Source organism: Podarcis cretensis (genome assembly GCF_951804945.1).
Source record: "Podarcis cretensis genome assembly, chromosome: 9".
Taxonomy (NCBI): Eukaryota; Metazoa; Chordata; class Lepidosauria; order Squamata; family Lacertidae; genus Podarcis; species Podarcis cretensis.
This window is the reverse complement of record NC_137178.1, coordinates 2,348,038-2,370,338: the sequence shown is the minus strand read 5'-3', so window position 1 is coordinate 2,370,338 and position 22,301 is coordinate 2,348,038. Positions and strand designations below refer to the sequence as shown.

General features: G+C 48.2%; 1 protein-coding gene across 1 annotated transcript in view; it reads left to right on the top strand.

The window, feature by feature from the left end:
* Window positions 1-22,301, top strand: part of ATP6V1B1 (ATPase H+ transporting V1 subunit B1) — a 66,622-nt gene that overhangs the window by 19,224 nt on the left and 25,097 nt on the right. The window contains exons 2-4 of the mRNA XM_079990945.1: window positions 1,313-1,368; window positions 9,888-9,986; window positions 18,501-18,594. Of these exons, the coding sequence (XP_079847071.1) occupies window positions 1,313-1,368; window positions 9,888-9,986; window positions 18,501-18,594 (249 nt within the window). The remainder of the gene's footprint in view (window positions 1-1,312; window positions 1,369-9,887; window positions 9,987-18,500; window positions 18,595-22,301) is intronic.

Here is a 22,301-nt window from a genome sequence, read left to right as displayed (position 1 = left end):
AAAGATTAAAAATACATTAAAATATGTCTTCTAAAAGACTGGTAGTTATTTTTCTTTTTGACATATGGTGGGAGGGCGTTCCACAGGGCGGGCGCCACCACCGAGAAGGCCCTCTGCCTGGTTCCCTGTAACTTGGCTTCTCGCAGGGAGGGAACCGCCAGAAGGCCCTTGGAGCTGGACCTCTGTAGTGCTCCCTAATGCTTACTTCTTTTTCTTCTCATATAATGCCTCCTTATTCCCCTTATTTTAGTCCTCCTGAAATCACCTCTATGGTGCATGACACCAGGGGCAGAGGAAGGGGGTGCGGTGGGGGTGGGCTGCCCCAGGTGTCACCACTTTGTGGGGTGACAAAATGCTGTGCGGCACTCACCACGGGGCCTGCAGCACGCCCGAGCCACGCATCTCTCCTGGGAGTCACGTGGTGGCTTGGGCACCCGCAGGCTCCACAATGCCCCAGACAGTTCACCCACCGCCTCCCCCCAGCTGTAGGGTGGCTGAGTGGGAGGAGGCAGGCAGATTCCTTGGAGGCCCCACAGTGCGTTCTGCCCCAGCTGGCTGTGGGATGTGAAACACAAGAGCAGTCAAGTACAACATTTCTAGAGTGAACATGTTTACACATGGGGAGGAATGTTTGTCCAGCCAGCAGGAAAACTTCCTGTATCCTTCTGGGCTGGGACAGACTTCCTCTGCATGTGACTAGAGGTGGGCGTGGCCTCACCTGTGCAGGTAATGACAAAAGCACAGGGCAGCCATCTCTCTCTGTGTGACTACATGCATCAAAGAAGCAACATCTGCTTAGCCAAAGATGCTCTCTTGGCCTTCAGCCAAGAGAGGACAAAGGGACTGTCTCCTTATGAGATAGTTTCCAGGTGTATGTTACTTTTCTAAGCTAAGTCTGCCTTCTGGGATCCGATTGTGAACAGAATGATGTGCAAGTAAACCTTTTTATACTTTTATAGAAAACTGTGTCGTGTCTTATCTTTTTTGAGGGAATAAGGGGGAAAATACCAGAACAGTTATTATAGAGGCTTTAGCGAGCCTGAGCAAACGCATCCGCTGCAAGTTTAAAAAGGGGAATGTTACTCTGCTAAATTGTGGAAATGCTATAATCAGACAATATATCCTCTCCTGCATCCCTGAACATGCCCACCCACAGCTGGCTCAGAGCAGGTGCGCCGCCCCAGGTGCCCAATTGGCTTGCTCCGCCGCTGCCTGACACAGCTACTTTTTTTATTCCCCCCCCCCCAATCTGTGCATGTTTTCCTTCCTCTCCGGACGTCCCCATAATTATCTCTTCACATTCTCTCCACAGCCTACTGGACCGTGAGTGGCGTGAATGGACCGCTGGTTGTCCTGGACAATGTTAAGGTACGAGACCCTTCCCTTTCAAATGCCATTTGAGATAAATATATGGATATGGTAGGGACGCAGGTGGCGCTGTCGTCTAAACCACTGAGCCTCTTGGGTTTGCCGATCGGAAGGTCAGCGGTTCGAATCCCCGAGACGGGGTGAGCTTCGGTTGCTCTGTCCCAGCTCCTGCCAACCTAGCAGTTCAAAAGCACACCAGTGCAAGTAGATAAATAGGTACCGCCGTTGTGGGAAGCTAAACTGCTAGCAGCCATGGCCACCGTCTCCCTCAACTGCGGAGACGGAACAGTGAAGAACAACTCCTCCCTCCTTTCGAGTCACGCGACAGGAATTGAGGGACGTCACACAGAACTCTTTAACCCTGTGAGTTCTGAAAACATTCATAAGCAGCGTTTCCGTGCGCTCTGGCACTTGTCACGGTATCCCGTAGCACCAGAAGCAGTTTAGTCATGTTGGCCACATGACCCAGAAAGCTGTCTGTGGACAAACGCCGGCTCCCCTGGCCCAAAAAGCGAAATGAGTGCCGCAACCCCATAGTCGCCTTCGACTGAACGTAACCGTCCAGGGGTCCTTTACCTTTTACCTGCCCAGTCACATAACTGAGTTACTTATATTCCTTAAAAAAGTTCTATTGATTTCTGTCTGAGTTTTCATCATAATAATTTTATGTATATTCAATTTTCATTTATTTTTCTTGTCGTTTTAAAAATACTTGTTTGTATCCAGACATCCTCTTTATTGCGCGTTCCTAATGATGGATTGGAACGCGGGTGGCGCTGTGGGTTAAACTACAGAGCCTAGGACTTGCCAATCAGAAGGTCAGTGGTTCGAATCCCTGTGACAGGGTGAGCTCCCGTTGCTCGGTCCCTGCTCCTGCCAACCTAGCAGTTCGAAAGGTTGAACTGCTAGGCGAACCAGAGCAGTGCACAGAAACGCCGTTTACCTTCCTGCTGGAGTGGTACCTATTTATCTACTTGCACTTTGACATGCTATCAAACTGCTAGGTTGGGAGGACCAGGGACCGAGCAACGGGAGCTCACCCCGTCACGGGGATTCAAACCACTGACCTTCTGATCGGCATATATTCAACAACAAAAACCAGCGACAATTTGTTATTGACAAAGGACAGCTGGACATAGAAAGGGCCCCATCCTCATCAAACCTAAATCCGGCCCTGCGTGGCCCCTAAGTTACTACTGAAATCCTGCATCCTTTTAAACCGCAAGTGTCCTGATTTAATCTTTGTCCAGCTATAGATCGCAGGTTTCCCCTCCAGAGGGCAATAATGTCATAACACCGAGAAAGCCTCGCAACACAACTAACAAAGCGGAATTGTGTGTGGACGGTGCAGTATAAAACCCCCCCACAAATGCATCCATAGCATGTTGCAGAAAACACCACCAGCCCCTCATTGTTTAAAACCCTACTGGTGCTAAGCTCTGGCTGTATAGCTGCAGGGGCTTCCCTCAGAGCAGAATAATTTTCCACTGGGATAAAGTGGGAATCTAGCCCTCTTGTCCCCCTCCCCACCAAAAAAGGAAGCTTGGTTTCTGTAGTGATCTCAGCCAGGTCTGTTGGACACAATCTGGGCTTTACCTGTATTTTAAGAAGGCAAAAAAACACATTGGTTTGAAAGACTGACCTCTAGTGACCAAAGACAGCCATGCCTCATCAAGGGAAGGAAAAGTTGCATTTTAATGGACCAACTGGCTATTCGATAAATCTTAATTATTTGGGGGGGGGAGTAAAAAATGGGGGAATGTTGCATATTTATCATCATCATCACCATCAATTTGTATATTGCTTTTCCACGCTCAAAGCGGTTTGAAAAACTTGCATATAATTCGCAAACGGTTACAAGACATAAGAAATTTTAAATTATTTGCAAACCGCTTTGAGGTTTTCTACAATCAAGCAGCACATAAATGTCATCAAATGGCTAATAATTAAATAATTTGTCATAAACAGCAGGCAAATGGAAACCTTTAATTATATGGGGTGGTTGCTGGAATCCAGACTTAGTTTGCGAGATGCACTATTTTTGCCTTTATTTTTGTCATCTTATTCTTAAGCTTTATTATGATTTATCCATAGACTGCTTAATGTTATTTTATAGTTATTCATACAGGATGTTTTCATTAGCCTGCTGTTTAAAGCTATTTAAGCAATGTGTGAATCGAAGCAGAGCCATCCTTCAAAATTCTCACCTCTCCAGTTTTTAGCAGTGCATTTCTTCAGCTAAGCAACATGTACCATAATGTCTCTGCAATGGTAAAGTGTGCATATCAACACACACATATTTCCAGAAATAACATGCAGAGGTGCATTATTTTAGGGTCAATTGTGCTGCAGAAATGTGCGTATTGGGGTGATTTTATGCAAAGATGCGTATGTTACGAGAAATTTGTACCGAAATGCTGCCGAATTCTCACAAGGACTTGTTTAAACAAAAATTCGTGGATGAATGTGGAAACCATAGAATCAGAGAATGGGAGCAATTTCCATAGTTTAACAATGAGCTGTGTAAACAAGTAAATGAGCACATGCAGAGTCCTGATTTATTTCTTCATAATTACTTAAATAATTAATTCACGTCCCTTCACTGAAATGCCACAGGGCAGTCTACGACATAGTGACATAATAAGAGAAACATACCATACAAGCAGGTGTATTCAATTTAAATTAAAGCAGGTGCATTAAACTAATTTTAAGCTGAGTTGCTGTGCTTCGCCCTGGGATCACTTGGAATGAAGTGTGGACCAGAAATACATTAATAAATAGCATAATATCCATCCAATAAATAGCATAATATCCCATGACACCCATAAAACACAGGAGAATTCAAACCGTTATATAAATACATTCCATAATAAGCAGTGCATTGTTTTTAGTTTTTATTTTATTAATTACCCACTCTTCACCCAAGCAATTGAAAATACACTATTGAAAACAATTCTAAAAGCTTACAAGTACAAAAAATGCAACTGCAAAAAATCACATCTAACAAGAATAGCAATCACAGCAGTCTGATAAAAATAACAGAAGTCCTCCCAGTTGCTTATTTTTCTGACTTTAATTCAAACTTGGGAATTCTCTATCCAATGCTGGACTTCGCTCAAAATTTCTTCCACTGGAAGATCTGGGTTCTTGTTTGTCCTGTTACCTCGCTTGCATCTCAATCTTTTTGTTTTCTGATTCAGACATAGCTCCCCTCCCCCCCCAACCCAGGTTTAACTGTTGTTGTTGTTTAGTTGTTTAGTCATGTCTGACTCTTCGTGACCCCCTGGACCAGAGCACGCCAGGCCCTCCTGTCTTCCACTGCCTCCTGCAGTTTGGTCAAACTCATGTTGGTACCTTCGAGAACACTGTCCCACCATCTCATCCTCTGTCGTCTCCTTCTCCTTGGGCCCTCCATCTTTCCCAACATCAGGGTCTTTTCCAGGGAGTCTTCTCTTCTCATGAGGTGGCCAAAGTCTTGGAGCCTCAGCTTCAGGATCTGTCCTTCCAGTGAGCACTCAGGGCTGATTTCCTTCAGAATGGAGAGGTTGGACCTTCTTTCAGTCCATGGGACTCTCAAGAGTCTCCTCCAGCACCATAATTCAAAAGCATTGATTCTTCGGCGATCAGCCTTCTTCCATACATCACTACAGTGGTACCTCGGGTTACATACAAACCCTGCCTGAACCCACTTCGAAATGTATCCAGATGGCCCCTATCCTCCAGAAACTCCTACCACTGCTCTGCCCACCACTCTCTCCACCACCTTGCCCAAGAAAGGGGCATTCATGTCCAGGTGGTCATGAAGAAAAAGGAGGAGGAGGAGGAGGAGGAGGAGAAGATTAATTATACCCTGCCCTCCCCAGCCAAGACTGGGCTCAGGGCAGCCAACAACAAATATAAAAACAATTGATTAAAATACAACTTAAAAACAAGATTAAAATACAACATTAAAATGCAGCCTCATTTCAATGGAAACTCAAATCAAAAACTTTTTGGGGATGAAAACGTCAAATCTTCACCAAGGCTAACTATCCAGACTGGTCCTACGTGGGCCAGAAAAAAAGCCAGGGAATTCCCCAAATAGGAGTTCCATCACAGAAGGAGAAAGGAAAGAGGGGAAGGGTATCAAGTTGATTCCAAGCCAAAAGCGAGGCAGAACAATTATTGTCAACCGTAGTTACATTATCGGCTAAAAATCTCTTTGGTCAAAAGAGCCCAGCCAGAGGGTTCCAAATGGTCAAGCATTTCCCTTCCACAGCAAGCCAGCTGCTTCTGCAAAGCCGGGCATGAATTGCTCCTTTCCTTTGTCCGCAGTGCCTGGGGTGCAAAGATAGATTTCCCCTGGCCATGGAGGTTCCACTGAGCCATCATAACTTCTATCCGTTCAGCCTGGACACTGAGATCCAGCGCTGAGGGCTTCTGGCGGTTCCCTTATTGCGAGAAGTGAGGTTACAGGGAACCAGACAGAGGGCCTTCTCGGTAGTGGCGCCTGCCCTGTGGAACGCCCTCCCACCAGATGTCAAGGCAATAAACAACTATTTTACTTTTAAAAGACAACTGAAGGCAGCCCTCTTTAGGGAAGTTTTAATGTCTGATGCTGTACTGTTTTTAACATTCAGTTGGAAGCTGCCCAGAGTGGCTGGAGAAACTCAGCTAGATGAGTGGGGTATAAATAAATTATTGTTATTATTATTATTATTATTATTATTATTATTATTATTATTATTCACTGGCAGCCACTAAGGGTTGTAGTGGGTGGCAGGTGAGCAGGCTTACGTGGAAATAAGTTCCATTAAAATCAAAGGGGCTTACATCCCAACAAATCTGTTTAGTCCCCGAGTGAGGAACAGTAGGAATGTAGAAAGGACCTAATTCCTGGCACTCCCTGCCCAGTTGACAGGTCTCCAAGTGAGCTATGATACGGCCAGTTAAAAAACCCACATTCCAAATTCAAGCAGGGAATGTGCTCTGGGATGAATTGAAGCTTTGTGGGGCCGTGCCCAGCACAATACACCGTTTCTATGCAGCCCTTTCGTCCTGATAGGTGCAGGAAGGGGGATTAATAAGATCAATTAAAGAGCCGGATCACAGAGGTTTCCCCCCTCCGTTGTAGTGGTTGGCAAGGCTTAAAGTCCAAAGTACAGGCTCGGCAGAAAAGGGGCACGTTTGGGAGGATGGAGGAAGGCAGAACGAGGCTAAACTTGGGGGTGTGAGTAGATGCCAAGAGTTAAGGCGCAATCTGTGGGTGGCTAAAGCCCAAAAAAGCCTCCAAACCCCAGTGCACTATACCACTGAGTAACTGGTTTTAGGGGCAAAGTGTCAATAACTATCATCAATATTATATTTATTTTGCTGCTGTTGTTTAGTTGTGTCCGACGCTTCGTGACCCCCTGGACCAGAGCACACCAGGCACTCCTGTCTTCCACTGCCTCCCGCAGTTTGGTCAGACTCATGCTGGTGGCTTCGAGAACACTGTCCGAGCATCTTGTCCTCTGTCGTCCCCTTCTCCTTGCGCCCTCCATCTTTCCCAACATCAGGGTCTTTTCCAGGGAGTCTTCTCTTCTCATGAGGTGGCCAAAGTCTTGAAGCCTCAGCTTCAGGATCTGTCCTTCCAGTGAGCACTCAGGGCTGATTTACTTCAGAATGGATCGGTTTGATCTTCTTGCAGTCCATGGGACTCTCAAGAGTCTCCTCCAGCACCAGAATTCAAAAGCATCCATTCTTCAACGGTCAGCCTTCTTTACGGTCCAGCTCTCACTTCCATACATCACTACTGGGAAAACCATGGCTTTTGTTATACGGACCTTTGTCGGCCAGATGATGTCTCTGCTTTTTAAGATGCTGTCTAGGTTTATTTATTTATACCCTGCGTTTTCTCATGACAGGGACTCAAGGCACCTTACGCAAACTGAAACAGCACGGTATCTAAAAACTTACGAAAGATAATAGTGAAAGAGCAATTAAACTAAGCAGAATGAAAACAATATAAAAATGGGTCTGTTAAAAGACAGCACAGCACTATTAAAAAGGCCGTTTCTTTTTTAAAAAACAAACAAACAAACAAACTGTCAGTTCCCAAAGGCTTGTTGGAATAAAATGGTCTTCACCTGCCGGAGGAAGGACAGCAAAGTAGGAGTCTGGCTGGCTTCTCTAGGGAAGGAATTCCAATGTCTGGGAGCCACCTCCAATAAGGCCCTGTCCGGCTTCCTCACCAGGTGTGCCTGTGAGGGGGGCAGGACCGAGAGCAAGGCCTCCCCTGAAGAGCTTAGAGCCCAGGCAGGTTGGGGGGGGGGGTGACGCGAATGTGGTCCTTTAGATAGCCTGGGCCAACGGGATAGTTTCCACCTTCATGGCTGGCTTGTGAGAGCCATGGGGTGAGGAGCTCTGACTACTCCTTGAGGGCGTCAGTGCATTTCTTTAAAATATTGCAACATGTTTGTTTAAAGTATGCAGCCCTCCTGTCATTCCGAAAGCCTTGCAACAACAACAACAAAATCCGCAACGTGATTAAAGTCAGTCTCCGTTAAAACATCGATCTGGAGCATGGGACAGCTCAGTTGGGAGAGCATGGGACTCGTAATATCAAGGTCGTGGGTTCGAGTCTCACGTTTGGCAAAAGATCACTGCTTTGCACGGGGTTGGACTAGATGATCCTCGTGGTCCCTTCCAAGTCTATGAAAAAGAGCTCCTGAGCTTGTTTGTGCCTTAAAATCACTAGAGGCGCCGCTGCTTCACATCTTCGCCCTTGTTTTCTTCATCCAGCCTCGGCAGTCAGTCTATGCATAGTTAACCTACGGAACCTCCTCCCACATGAGGCAGTGATGACCAGTAACTTGGGTGGCTTTAAAAGAGGATCAGACAAATTCATGGAAGAGGAGAGGGCTATCGATGGGCTAAGAGTCAGGATGGCTCTGCTCTGCTTCCACGGTTGGAAGAAGCAATGCTTCTGAATCCCAGTAGCTGGAAACTGCAGGAGGGGAGAGTCCTGCTCTTGCGTTCGAATCCTGCTTGCAGGTTTCCCAAGGCATCTTTCTGGCCACTGTGAGAACAGGAGGCTGGACTAGGTGGGCCATTGGCCTGATCCTGCAGGCTCCTCCTATGGAAGCGTCATTTCACTAGGACAGGCATAGGCAAACTAGGCCCTCCAGATGTTTTGGGACTACAACTCCCAGCATCCCTGACCACTGGTCCTGTTAGCTAGGGATGATGGGAGTTGTAGTCCCGAAACGTCTGGAGGGCCGAGTTTGCCTATGCCTGCACTAGTATGACCCCCCTGCTACCATCTTTGGCTCTTTCTGGCAGCCTCGTTGCTCCTGCCGTTCCTCTAACCCAGGGGTCCCCAAACTAAGGCCCACAGGTCAGATAAGGCCCACGGGACTTGTTTATCCAGCCTGCAGCAACCCCCGCCGCCCGCTGCCACCGCCCACTCTTACTGGCGCTGCACTGCGCGGCTGACCACATCCGGGTCAGAGGAGTACTGGAAATAGCTTGTGCGCATGTGCAAGCATTATTTGCGCATGCACAAGCGTTATTTCAGGTGCACATCCGGGTCGGAGGTTACTTCCCGTGCACATGTGCACAAGCGATTTCCGGTGCTGCTCTGACCCGGAAGTGCGCCGGAAATCGCTTGTGTGCACGCGTATGGGCATGCGCTCCCCCGCCCTCCGGCCCGCCACGCGATCGGCGCTGGAGACACCGGCCCGAGGCGCAGTAAGTTTACTGACCCCTGCGCTAACCTGTTTTTTCAAAAAAAAAAAAATTTTATTAAAAATTTAAACAAAAGGTATTTTCCAAAAACATGTCATCTTTGGTGTGTGTCCCCAATTTCCCCCCCCCTCCCATACAAACCCCACCCCCCGACTTCCCTCAGTTCCAATCTTTGGTTTCTCTGTAAATGCTGTTCTCTGCATGTTACAAAATTGTATAAAAAGTAATCTAACTTATTGTCAATGAAGAGTTTGTGAGTGTTTATTCAAAACCTGCCAAGGAGTCCAATTCACTTTGTTGCCTCTTCAAATCAGTGGCGTAGCGTGGGTTGTCAGCACCCGGGGCAAGGCAAGTAATTTGCACCCCCTAACCCGTGGATTTGCGCCCCCTAACCCCCAGATGTTGCGCCCAGTGCGGCTGGCCCCCCCTGCACCCCCACGCTACGCCACTGCTTCAAATACTTTGTAAAGGGTTCCCATTCATCTTTGAAGTCACAGTTATCCTTGTCCCGTAGCTTATGTGTCAATTTTGCCAGCTCTGCATAGTCCATCAGTTTCTCTTGCCATGATTCTTTGGTTGGAATTTCTTCCGTCTTCCATCCTTGTGCTGTCACATACATGAAGATGTTTTCCAGCTTTTTTGGCAGGTCTTTCCCTACAATCCCTAACAAAAATGCTTCAGGTCTTTTAACAAATGTTAAGTGGAACATTTTCTTCAATTCATTATATATCATTTCCCAATTTTTTTTTGATTACATTACAATTCCACCAGACCCCTGCTCTAACCTTTGCCTTCCTTCTCTCTCCTTGCAGTTTGCCCAGTATGCAGAGATTGTCAACTTCACCCTCCCGAACGGCACGCAGCGAAGCGGCCAAGTGCTGGAGGTGTCCGGCTCCAAAGCCATTATCCAGGTGGGTGAGACCGACTCTGTTGACCCCGTGTCTCAGTGGGACTCGATCTGAACCAGAGCCTCCAAGTGTCCCTATTTGCCAGGGATGTCCCTGATTTAGAGAAGCTGTCCCAGTTTCTGATTTGATCCCTGAATGTCCCACTTTTCCTTAGGACGCCCTTATTTTCATTGGAGGGGATGGAGTTATTCAACCCCCCGAGCCATCTGAAGGCAATCCTGTAGAGGGAAGGTTTTTTAAATGTTTAATGTTTTATTGTGTTTCTATATATGTCTGAGGGACGCGGGTGGCACTGTGGGTTAAACCACAGAGCCTAGGACTTGCCGATCGGAAGCTCAGCGGTTCGGATCCCCACGACGGGGTGAGCTCCCGTTGCTCGGTCCCTGCTCCTGCCAACCTAGCAGTTCAAAAGCATGTCAAAGTGCAAGTAGATAAATAGGTACCACTCCAGCGGGAAGGTAAACGGCGTTTCCGTGCGCTGCTCTGGTTCATCAGAAGCGGCTTAGTCATGCTGGCCACATGACCCGGAATCTGTACGCTGGCTCCCTCGGCCAGTAAAGCGAGATGAGCGCCGCAACCCCAGAATCGACCACGACTCGACCTAATGGTCAGAGGTCCCTTTACCTTTACCTATATATGTTGGAAGCTACCCAGAGTGGCTGGGGCGACCCAGTCAGCTGTGTGGGGTATAAATAGGAAAATGATCATGGCGGAATAGGGCATCCCTGTTTTCATCAGAGAAAGGTTGGAGGGTATAAGCCTGTTCCCTGCTTTCATTGCTCACCTTTGGGACATTTTGACAGAGCACAGCCATTGCTTTGCATTTATACCCCACCTTCTCTCTAAGAAGCGCAAGGTGCTGTACACAGAATCAGAGGACCATAGAACTGGAGAGTTGGAAGGGACCCTGAGGGACATCTAGTCCAACCCCCTGCAGTGCAGGAATCTCAGCTACAGCATCCAGGACAGAGGGCCATCCAACCTCTGCTTAAAAATATCCAAGGAAGGAGAGTTGAATTCTCCCACATCCTCATTTACTGTATTTTTTCACTCCATATACGCACTTTTTTCTTCCTAAAAAGTAAGGGGAAATGTCTGTGCATCTTATGGAGCGAATGTGTGGTCCCTGGAGCCAAATTACCCAGGGGAGAAAAGCAGATCATGCTTTTTTTTTTTTTTTTTAGAAAGAAGGAAGGGGGTGTTGAAACAAAGCCGCTGATCGTTTGCCGATCGGGAGGGAGATAAGGGATGCTAGAGATAAAGGAGGCTGCCTGGGAGGGGGGAGGTAAAGACAGCAAACTTGCAAGGAGAGGAGACAGGAAGACTAAAGGAATGAGGAGAGAAATTAGAAGAAAAGGAGGAGCGAAAAATTGCTCCAGCTAATGAAAAGACACTAAGGCAAACAAGAGGGAAGGGGGTGTTGAAAGGAAACAGCTGATCGGCAAGCGATTGGGAGGGAGATAAGGGACTCTAGCGATAAAGGAGGCTGTCTGGGTGGGGGACGGAGAAGCCCACGGATCCTCAGGATTTTTGCATTGGGTCACCCCAAATTCACCATCAGATCACATAGCATGTCCATGGCTACAGCCTGCACCAAAAAAATCACACATCCACTGTTTCCTGGGGCCGTAATGGTGCAAAAACATGGTTACAAAGCACGGACCCACATGGATCCACAGGATTTTTGCATTGGGTCACCCCAAACTCACCTTCAAATCACATGTCTGTGGCCACATCATGAACCACGAAAATCATACATCCACTGTTTCGTTCAGAATATTTTTTCCCCCTCATTTTCCTCCTCTAAAAACTAGGTGCGTCTTATGGTCAGGTACATCTTATAGAGCGAAAAATACGGTAATTCCCACAAAAACCCTGTGATGTAGGCTAGGCTGAGAGGCAGTGCCTGGCCCAAGCCCGTCCAGTGAGCATTTGAACCCTGCTCTCTCCCAGTAGTCTAACCACTGAACCACAGTGGTTCCCATTACCATTTATATTAAACTCCACTGGTTTTGGATGGCTACTGACTTTGTTTGCTTTAAAAGAGGACTGGACAAATTCATGGAGGAGGAAAGGGCTATTGATGGCTCCCGGCCATCTTGGCTCCGCTCTGCCTCCACAATCAGAGGCAAAAATGCTTCTGAAGACCAGTTTCTGGAAACTACAGGAGGTGAGAGTCGGTTTTGTGTTCGAATCCTGATTGTGGGTTTCTCACAGGCATCTGCTTGGCCCAGTGGCGTAGCGTGGGTTGTCAGCACCCGGGGCAAGGCAAGTAATTTGCGCCCCCTAACCCATGGATTTGCACCCCCTAACCCGTGGATTTGCCCTAACCCCAGATGTTGCGCCCGGTGCGGCCGGCCCCCCCTGCACCCCCCACGCTACGTCACTGGCTTGGCCACTGTGAGGACAGGAGTCTGGACCTGATGGGTCCCTTTGGCCTGATCGAGCAATGCTCTTATATTTTTATTTACAACTTTCCTTCTGCCAAAACCAATGCTGTTTTCTCCCTATCTGCTACGGCCGAGCCAACATAATTAATTATGACCATTTCAACACATTCCAGTGGCAGGGATACGTCAAAAACAATGCAGAAAATAACGTAATTATTTACAGAACGTTTGAAGGCTCCGAAGAAAATCATGGCAGCGAAAGCTTCTTTTAGGAGCATGCAGATTGTGGCAGATTGAAACCATTTTGGGGGGAGGACAAAAATACAAAGATCCAGCACAGCTCCAAAGAGATAGTAGAAGTATCAGTTCATACAAAGATCCCCTTTACAAATAATAAAAGATGAATGAAAATAAAAGTATTTCCCCCATGAGCTCCATTATTGACAATAAGATTTAAATGAGCCACACGCAATATTCGTATAAGAAATAACATATACTTTTTAGTCTGTGGGATACCTTTTCAAAAAGCGCAATTTGCCGGAGGTTTGAATGCTGTCCATCCAAATGGCGGCAGTTTTCTGTTTTCCTTTGGGACAGAATTCTTCCCCTTCCTTACTCCCTAGTAAAAGCAGACAGGGCAGCAGCCTTGGCCCTTTGCCTTTTCAGGATGCGGTTCGTTCTCTGCTTAAGACGTCTCTGCAGCAAAGAGAAGCTGATGCTTCATGTTGTTCTTGAACTGCAAGCCAAAAGTCAAGGCTGAGACACCTGGGCATGTGAGGAAGACCTGGAAGTACAAGGGCCATAAATACATAATGCGCTAGAGGGAAACTGACTTGAGACTCAGAGAAGCAAATTGAAGGCTGAGATTTCCGGGAGTCAAATCGAAAGCTCTAGCGCAGATAGAGAAACCAGGAAGCCAGAAAGGATGTTGGTGGGTGGGGAAGATTTCGGGCCACATCCCTTTCAGGGTAGCCTTCCGGGGGCCACATAGCCATTGTGTGCGGGGCCAGAGGGAAAAGTGGGCAGGCCCTTTGTAAGGGAAGCCAAGTCTCTCCACAGAGGCGCGCACACAGGACAGCGGAACATGGCCCAGGGTGTGGGGGGCGACTTTTGAACTGGGGCACTGGGGAGATTTCAAAAAACAGCAACCATTTTTTTAAAAAAAATAAGTTTCTCGTCTTCTGGCGGTTCCCTCATTGTGAGAAGTGAGGTTACAGGGAACCAGGCAGAGGGCCTTCTCGGTGGTGGCGCCTGCCCTGTGAAACACTCTCCCATCAGATGTCAAGGAAATAAGCAGCTACCTTATTTTTAAAAGACATCTGAAGGCAGCCCTCTTTAGGGAAGTTTTTAATATTTATTGCTGTATTGTTTTTAACACTCGATTGGGACCTTCCCAGAGTGGCAGGGGAAACTCAGATGGGCAGGGTATAAATAATAATAATAATAATAATAATAATAATAATAATAATAATAATAGGTTGCTTTTCTCCTAGTCATTTGTACCTCTCATTCGGCTGCCTCAGCTCCACCCATCTTTCCCTTTCTTACCCCAATCTTCCAGCCTGTGCCCGTCCCTCACAAGCGTATCCCCTCCTATTCCTGAGAGGGTTGCCAACTATTTCTCCAGCAGTGCTGCCATGCCTCTAACAGAAGCCCGACCTGTGGAGACTTGGCTGATGAAGCTAGCTAGACCTCACTTGGAGACAACAGCTCTCCTTGCTAAATTCCCTCCACCATCTGGCTGTTGTTAAAGGCAGTGGCGCCCGTGAAAGAAAGAAAGAAAGAAAGAAAGAAAGAAAGAAAGAAGTTGGCAATCTCAACCCTGCAGGTTTTCTTCCAGCCAAATTGTCCTTCCACAACGTCAATGTATGAGGACGGACCTTTCCCTCACCAGCACCCAGAATGTTTGTTCGCATTCCGTGACCTCACAGCAGCTCTATCCAGAGGACCAGACCATGAAAGGAGGGGACCCTCTCTAAGCACAGGACTTAGGCCCAGCAAGGCAGAGGGTCTTCTTCTCTTTGCTGGAGAAGCGGAGAAGCAGGTGCCTCCCCGGGGATGCTCGCCGCTCTAAACCCCCTGACCTTTCCTCGCCCTCTGGGATTGCGCAAAATGCCCTTTGCCGCCTGCCCTGCTCTGATGACCAACGCCTTGAGCCCAGTAGCCCTGTGGAGGTGAGGGACCCGCGGGGATGACCTGCGGGGGACCTCTGCTGGCGAGCAGCCAGACTTCAGCCCTCTAATGCCATGGAGACCTCTGCAGGGCCCTTCTAATCCTATTAGGGAGTCAGCCTCGCCGGCACCCCCTGCCCGGCCTTTGGCAGAAGCTGCTTAGGGAAAGCCTGATATACACGGAGCTGGGGTGGGGGGCTTATTCCACCCTTCCCAGCCCCCCATCCCGCCCTGCCGCAACAGCTGGCCGACGTGTGAACATTCTTTCACAAGGGGCCACACGGATCTAATTAAAGCAGTGGTCCGGAGGTCACTGCCTTCAAACGGTGTCAAATATTATTCCGATCAAAGGGAGCCTTTCGGGGGTCCCTTCAGAATGGATAGGGGAGGGGGAGGCACGCTGGATCCAATTAGAACATAGCTGTCAATGTTTCCCCTTTTTAAAGGGAAATTCCCTTAAAAGACGCCTGCTTCTTAGGAGAAAAGAGATGACAAACCTAGACAGCATCTGAAAAAGAAGAGACATCACCTTGCCAACAAAGGTTCGTATAGTAAAAGCTATGGTTTTCCCAGTAGTGATTTATGGAAGTGAGAGCTGGACCATAAAGAAGGCTGGTTGCCAAAGAATTGATGCTTTTGGATTCTGGTGCTGGAGGAGACTCTGGAGAGTCCCATGGACTGCAAGAAGATCAAACCTCTCCATTCGGAAGGAAATCAGCCCTGAGTGCTCACTGGAAGGACAGATCCTGAAGCCGAGGCTCCACCTCATGAGAAGAGAAGACTCCCTGGAAAAGACCATGATGCTTGGAAAGATGGAGGGCATAAGGAGAAGGGGACGACAGAGGACGAGATGGCTGGACAGTGTTCTCGAAGAGCCCAGCATGAGTTTGACCAAACTATGTGAGGCAGTGGAAGACAGGAGGGCCTGGCATGCTCTGGTCCATGGGGTCATGAAGAGTCGGACACAACTAAATGACTAAACAACAAAAACCCTTATTCTGAATAGGATTCCTCGCAAGAAAAGGGAAAAGTGGGCAGCTATGAATTAGAAGGTGCTTTTCCCTCCGGCTAACCGAGGCCTGCATTGGCCATGACAACAGCACTGGGGTCCTCCTTCCATTGAAGTGGTTTTCCAAAAATGCCAAGTCAGAAGGGATGCTGGTGACACGGGTCCCCTCTCCACCAAGGGTGCCAGGAAGGATCCAGGCGGCACCAAGCAACTGAGGCCAGTTGCTCCAAACGTAGCGCATCATGTGTGGGAGAGAGAGGAGGGCGAATTGGGCCACCCAATGGGGTCTGCACACCTCAGTTTCCCTCTTTACGCAACCAACTGGGTGGGGGCTGTGGAGGCAAAAAGGGTGGGGGGAAACCAGGATGATTAAGGGTCTGGAAAGCAAGCCTGATGAGGAATGGTTGAAGGAGCTGGGCGTGTTTAGCCTGGGAAAGAGGAGACTTGAGAGGAAATTATTATTAGTATTAGTATTAGTATTAGTATTAGTATTAGTATTAGTATTAGTATTAGTATTTATTTGTACCCTGCCCATCTGGCTGGGTTTCCCCAGCCACTCTGGGCAGCTTTCAACAAAATATTAAAATACAGTAATGCATCGAACATTAAAAAGCTTCCCTGAACAGGGCTGCCTTCAAATGTCTTCTAAATGTTAGGTAGTTGTTTATCTCTTTGACATTTGGTGGGAGGGAGTTCCACAGGGCGGGTGCCACTACCGAGAAGGCCCTCCGCCTGGTTCCCTGTAACTTGGTTTCTCGCGGTGAGGGAACTGCCAGAAGGCCCTCGGAGCTGGACCTCAGTGTCTGGGCAGAACGATGAGGGAGGAGACGCTCCTTCAGATATACTGGACCGAGGCCATTTAGGGCTTTAAAGGTCAACACCAACACTTTGAATTGTGCTCGGAAACGTACTGGGAGCCAATGTAGGTCTTTCAGGACCGGTGTCATGTGGTCTCTGTGGTCACTTCCAGTCACCAGTCTAGCTGGGCACATTCTGGATTAGTTGCAATTTCCAGGTCACCTTCAAAGGTAGCCCCACGTAGAGCTCATGGCAGTAGTCCAAGCAGGAGATAAGTAGAGCATGCACCACTCTGGCAAGACAGTCTGCGGGCAGGTAGGGTCTCATCCTGCATACCAGATGGAGCTGGGAGACAGCTGCCCTGGACACAGAATTGACCAGCACGTCCATGGACAGCTGTGAGTCCAGAATGACTCCCAGGCTGCACACCTGGTCCTTCAGGGGCACAGTTACCCCATTCAGGACCGGGGTCCTTTCTCCTCCCTCCACTCTTGGAGGTAAAATACTCAGACATTGCTGCAGCCCTGATATTATTTACCCTTGTGTTCATGAAGCCACTTTGGTGCTGCTAGCACAGCGATTTCACTTCACCCCTGGAGGCAAACTCCATTGTCTTTCGAGACATCAAGGAGTGGAGTTGGCCACAGTGAGAATACACACACACACACACATTTTTATTGTTTTTTTAAACATATCATTTCCAACAAGCATACAGTGGTACCTTCAGGTTACATACGCTTCAGATTACAGACTCCGCTAACTCAGAAATAGTGCTTCAGGTTAAGAACTTTCTTCAGAATGAGAACAGAAATCGTGCTCCAGCGGCGTGGCAGCAGCGGGAGGCCCCATTAGCTAAAGTGGTGCTTCAGGTTAAGAACAGTTTCAGGTTAAGTACAGACTTCCGGAACAAATTAAGTACTTAACCTGAGGTACCACTGTATAACGTACCTTATTTTCTTATACAATGTTTTAGACTTCCATCAATACCTCTGATGATTTTTCGCTCTTATCACTTAGTCTGCGTTTCTTAATTTCTCTATTACTCTTAATTATCATTAACTAATAATTCTCCTCATAATCTGTCTTGCAATATTTCAAATAATCCTCCTTACAAAACTTATTGCAGTCCTACTAGCGTAATCTGTTCATTACAATTAGTTTTCAAATAGTTCGTATATTTACTCATCTTCTAAGAATCTTTGATCCCGCAGGTTTCAATCCCTTCCTGTTAATTTACCTAGTTCTGCATAGTCCATCAATTTCATCCGCCATTCTTCTTTTGTCGGTAATTCTTCTTGCTTCCATTTTTGTGCCAATAATGAGATTCCTAGGTTCTATGGGGAGTTTGGTAGGGTTGCCATATGTCCTCCTTTTCCAGGACACACCCTCCTTTTTGTATGGAGAATCCATAGTTATAAGTAAAGGTAAAGGTAAAGGGACCCCTGACCATTAGGTCCAGTCGTGGCTGACTCTGGGGTTGCGGCGCTCATCTCGCTTTACTGGCCAAGGGAGCCGGCGTACAGCTTCCGGGTCATGTGGCCAGCATGACTAAGCCGCTTCTGGCGAACCAGAGCAGCGCACGAAAATGCCATTTACCTTCCCGCCGGAGAGGTACCTATTTATCTACTTGCACTTTGACGTGCTTTCAAACTGCTAGGTGGACAGCAGGAGGGCCCGAGCAACGGGAGCTCACCCCGTTGCGGGGATTCGAACCGCTGACCTTCTGATCGGCCAGTCCTAGGCTCTGTGGTTTAACCCACAGCGCCACCAGCCTCCCATAGTTATAAGTAAAAGTCGGCAAATGTGTCCTCTTTTGCTCTTCAAAATATAGCAACCCTAGAGTTTGGGCACTGTGAAAACGGGCTGCTGGACTAGACAAGCCACTGGCTGTTTTTATGTTCTTTGGCTTAAATGGGAGATTGAGACCCAGAGAGCCAAAGTCTCTGAGGAGGAGCAAAAGAGGCAATAAGAGAGATGCTTCCTTTTCATCTTGCTGGCGAAAATTCCTCCAAACGCAGATCGCCCAGCGCAAACCACAGCCCCCTCTCCCTGCTCCCTTCCCATCTGGACCTGCCTGGCCTCATTTGCCGTTAATCCTCCCTAATTGCCCGTAATTGGGTCCTTGCCCTCTGGGGCCCTTGCCTTGCAGGTGTTCGAAGGAACATCTGGGATCGATGCGAGGAAGACGTCCTGCGAGTTCACGGGGGACATTCTCCGCACACCTGTTTCCGAGGACATGCTTGGTACGTAAAAAAACGGGGGAATCGGGGAGGAGGAGGAATCCGTCTCGGGTAATGCGTTGCTACAGCTGCAAAGTGAAGTGTGAGCTAATCCCGTCGGGGGAGCGAAAAGGCCGCCAGAGGCTGCAGGAACAAAGGAAAGAGAAGGGAAAGGCCAAAGGGCACCGGGAGATGGCCCTGGCTGCCATCGAAGGAGTTGAAGCAGGGAGAGGCTTTCGGGTGCCGGAGTGGGAGACATGAACTGGCTCTGAGCCATAGGAGCCATGGGCATAGCCAGAATTTTTGTTGGGGGGGCGGGGCAGAACCTCAGTTTAATTATTATTATTATTATTATTATTATTATTATTTATACCCCATCCTTCCCGGCCAGAGCCGGGCTCAGGGCGGCTAACACCAGTAAAATTACAGTAAAAACATAATGGGGGGGGGACCAATTTAAAATGCAGGTTAAAATGCAATTTAAAATGCAGCCTCATTTTAAAAGTAGCCCATAGATCAAAACCATAAGGGGAGGGGAACATAAGGGTCAGACTGAGTCCAAACCAAAGGCCAAGTGGAACAGCTCTGTCTTGCAGGCCCTGCGGAAAGATGTCAAGTCCTGCAGGGCCCTGGTCTCTTGTGACAGAGTGTTGGGGCCAATACTGAAAAAGCCCTGGCCCTAGCGGAGACCTCTAAGCACCTTGCGACTTGGGACCTCCAAGGTTCTGTTATTTGTGGACCTTAAGGTCCTCCGCGGGGCATACCAGGAGAGGCGGTCCCGTAGGTACGTGGGTCCTAGGCCCCATAGGGCTTGAAAGGTCAAAACCAGCACCTTCAACCTGACCCTGTACTCCACCGGGGGCCAGTGCAGTTGGTAAAGCACTGGATGAATGTGATCCCGTGGCGAGGACCCCGTAAGGAGTCTCGCCGTGGCATTCTGCACCCGCTGGAGTTTCTGGGTCAGCTTCAAGGGCAGCCCCGCATAGAGCGAGTTACAATAATCAAGCCTGCAATGTGTTTTTATTGATTTTTATTAATTTGGGAGACAGCTGCCCCTCCCTGCCCCCCAGGAGTCATCTGGGGGTTCATTCCAGCGATGCTTGATGGGGGGGTGCTGCTGAAGGGAGTTAGAATCATAGAACTGTAGAACTAGAAGGGACCCTGACGGTCATCTAGTCCAACCCCCTTCAATGCAGGAATTTCAGATAAGCATTGATGGCTTGGGAGTTGTCTAGGATTGCCATATTTCAAAAAGTGAAAATCCAGACCCAAAGGTTGTTTGGGGCTGCCAAAGCTGTGGAGCTTTTTAAAGTTTTGCCAGAACTTTTGAAAAAAAAAAAAAAAGAAGAATTTTTGGATCTATTTTTAAGTAAATTCGCCAAAATCTACACTTCCAACATGGGTTGGCCTACGCCCAGATTTTCCTGAACATTTCAGCAATTTCCACCCAGACACTGTTTCCAACAGCCGAATCCCGGTAATGTCTTGGAAATTCCGGATGTATGGCAGCCCTAGAGTTGTCGTCCCAAACATTAAGAGGGCACCAGGTTGGCAAATGCTGGCCTAGGCACTGACCCTGGGATTAGGCTGGTCTGTCTCCTTCCTTGGGGTGTAGCTGAGGATTCCAGTAGTGGGAGAACTGGGAAGCTGAGACCCTCCATCCTAAGCTCTGCTGTGCTATGGATCTGTCTTTTGATGCACCGAGTGGAAGATTATGAGGCATGGCGGCAGGGAGAGAGAGGGAGTGTGAATTAAGCAGGGCTGGGTTCCTGTGGGTTGTTAGCTTGCCAACGTTGTCAATGCTGCTTTGTGGATTATGAGTGCTGTAACGGTTTGTGAAGTTCGTAATAGGACTTTTCTTGCGGTTGTGCGGTTCAGCCTATTTTTTAAGCCATTTTGCAATGTGTTTTATAGAAGGCGTTAGTTTTACTGATGGTTCGTAATTGTTTTACACGGTTCATGTTGCAGTTGTGATGTTCTGTTATATCTGGCCTTTGGTTTGGACTCGGTCTGACCCTTATGTTTCCCTCCCCTTGTGGTCTTGATATATCAGCAACTTTAAAATGAGGCTGCATTTTAAATTGGATTTTATCCTGTATTTTAAATTGGGGTTTGCTTGTTTTTTTCTCCCCCCCCCCCCCGTCTCCCCCCTAATTATGTTTTAACTGTGATTTTATTGGTGTTAGCCTCCCTGAGCCTGGCTCTGGTTGGGGAGGGTGGGGTATAAATAAAATTAATAATAATAATAATAATAATAATAATAATAATAATGCAATTTATTGTATGTAAGCCATATTGTATTCTGTCTTATGTCAGTGAATATTGGCATAGAAATATAATGAATGAATGAACTGTGAAAAGGCTAGCTCCATCAGGCCTCAGGCGCAGCCATCCCATCAGTTTCCCTTCTAATTTCATCACCTTTGCTGGAGGCCCAGCTGCATCGAGCACCTCCTTGCCTCTGGACTGTGCCAGCTGCCCATTATCGGAACAACAGCTTAGAAACTGGAGCCTGACTTTTGGTTTTCCTCTGCCATCCCAGTGCTCCTTTCCTTGTGTGTCGTGGCATGGCGTGCCATTCTATTTTTAAAAACAGATTGTAAGCCTGCAGGGTAAGGACTGCTGTGTTCAGATTGTATGGATGCTCTGAGAGCCTTTTTGGCTCAAGAGCTGGGTTCAAAAGCTCTAAATAAATAAATGAGGAGCGGAAGAAGAGCCTGAGAAAAAGCACCCAGCAGGATTGAACCCACGGCTCACCAGGGTTCACTGCAGCTGGCTGCGGGGTTCTACATCGCCAGCGTGTTTTCTGCAGCAAAGCTCTCCAGGGTGTGGGGCAGCTGTCCCCAACCCAGCATTTGAACCTGACACCTTCTGCATGCAAAGCCAATGCTCTTACCATTGTACCATGGAGGAGGGGTAATACCCAGTGGGTATTATCAGCCCTTATGGCTAAAAACAGGAGGAGACCAGAGGCTACTGGGCCAAAAATGGGCCATGGCTGTCCCACTCCCAAGCTGCCACCTCCCTCCAACCACGGTTGTCCAGACATACCTTTTGGTAGGAGGGGGAAGGTCTTGGGTGGTCAAGCCCACCTGGACCAGGTGGATCTTTGGCTTGATTCTGCAAAGCAGTGGCGTAGCATGGGGGTGCAGGGGGGGCCGGCCGCACCAGGCGCAACATCTGGGGGTTAGGGTTAGGGGGTGCAAATCCACGGGTTAGGGGGCGCAAATCCACGGGTTAGGGGGCGCAAATTACTTGCCTTGCCCCGGGTGCTGACAACCCATGCTACGCTACTGCTGCAAAGGCCACCAGGTCCAGGTGGGCAGAGCAGGGGCTGGTCTGAGCACCCGAGTCAAGGTGAGCTTCAGCGCACGGCCGCATCTCCTGCACCTATAATAATAATAATGATAATAATTCATTAGTTATACCCTGCCCATCTGGCTGGGCCTCTCCAGCCACTCTGGGCAGCTCACAACAGAATTAAAAGCACAATAGGACCTCAAACAGTAACAACTTCCCTAAACAGAGCTGCCTTCAGATCCCTTCTAAAAGTCAGATAGTTGTTTATTCCTTGACATCTGATGGGAAGGTGTTCCACAGGGCGGGCGCCCCCACCGAGAAGGCCCTCTGCCTGGTTCCCTGTGACCTCACTTCTCGCAGCAAGGGAACTGCCAGAAGGCCCTCGGTGCTGGACCTCAGTGTCTGAGCTGAATGATGGGGGTGGAGATGCT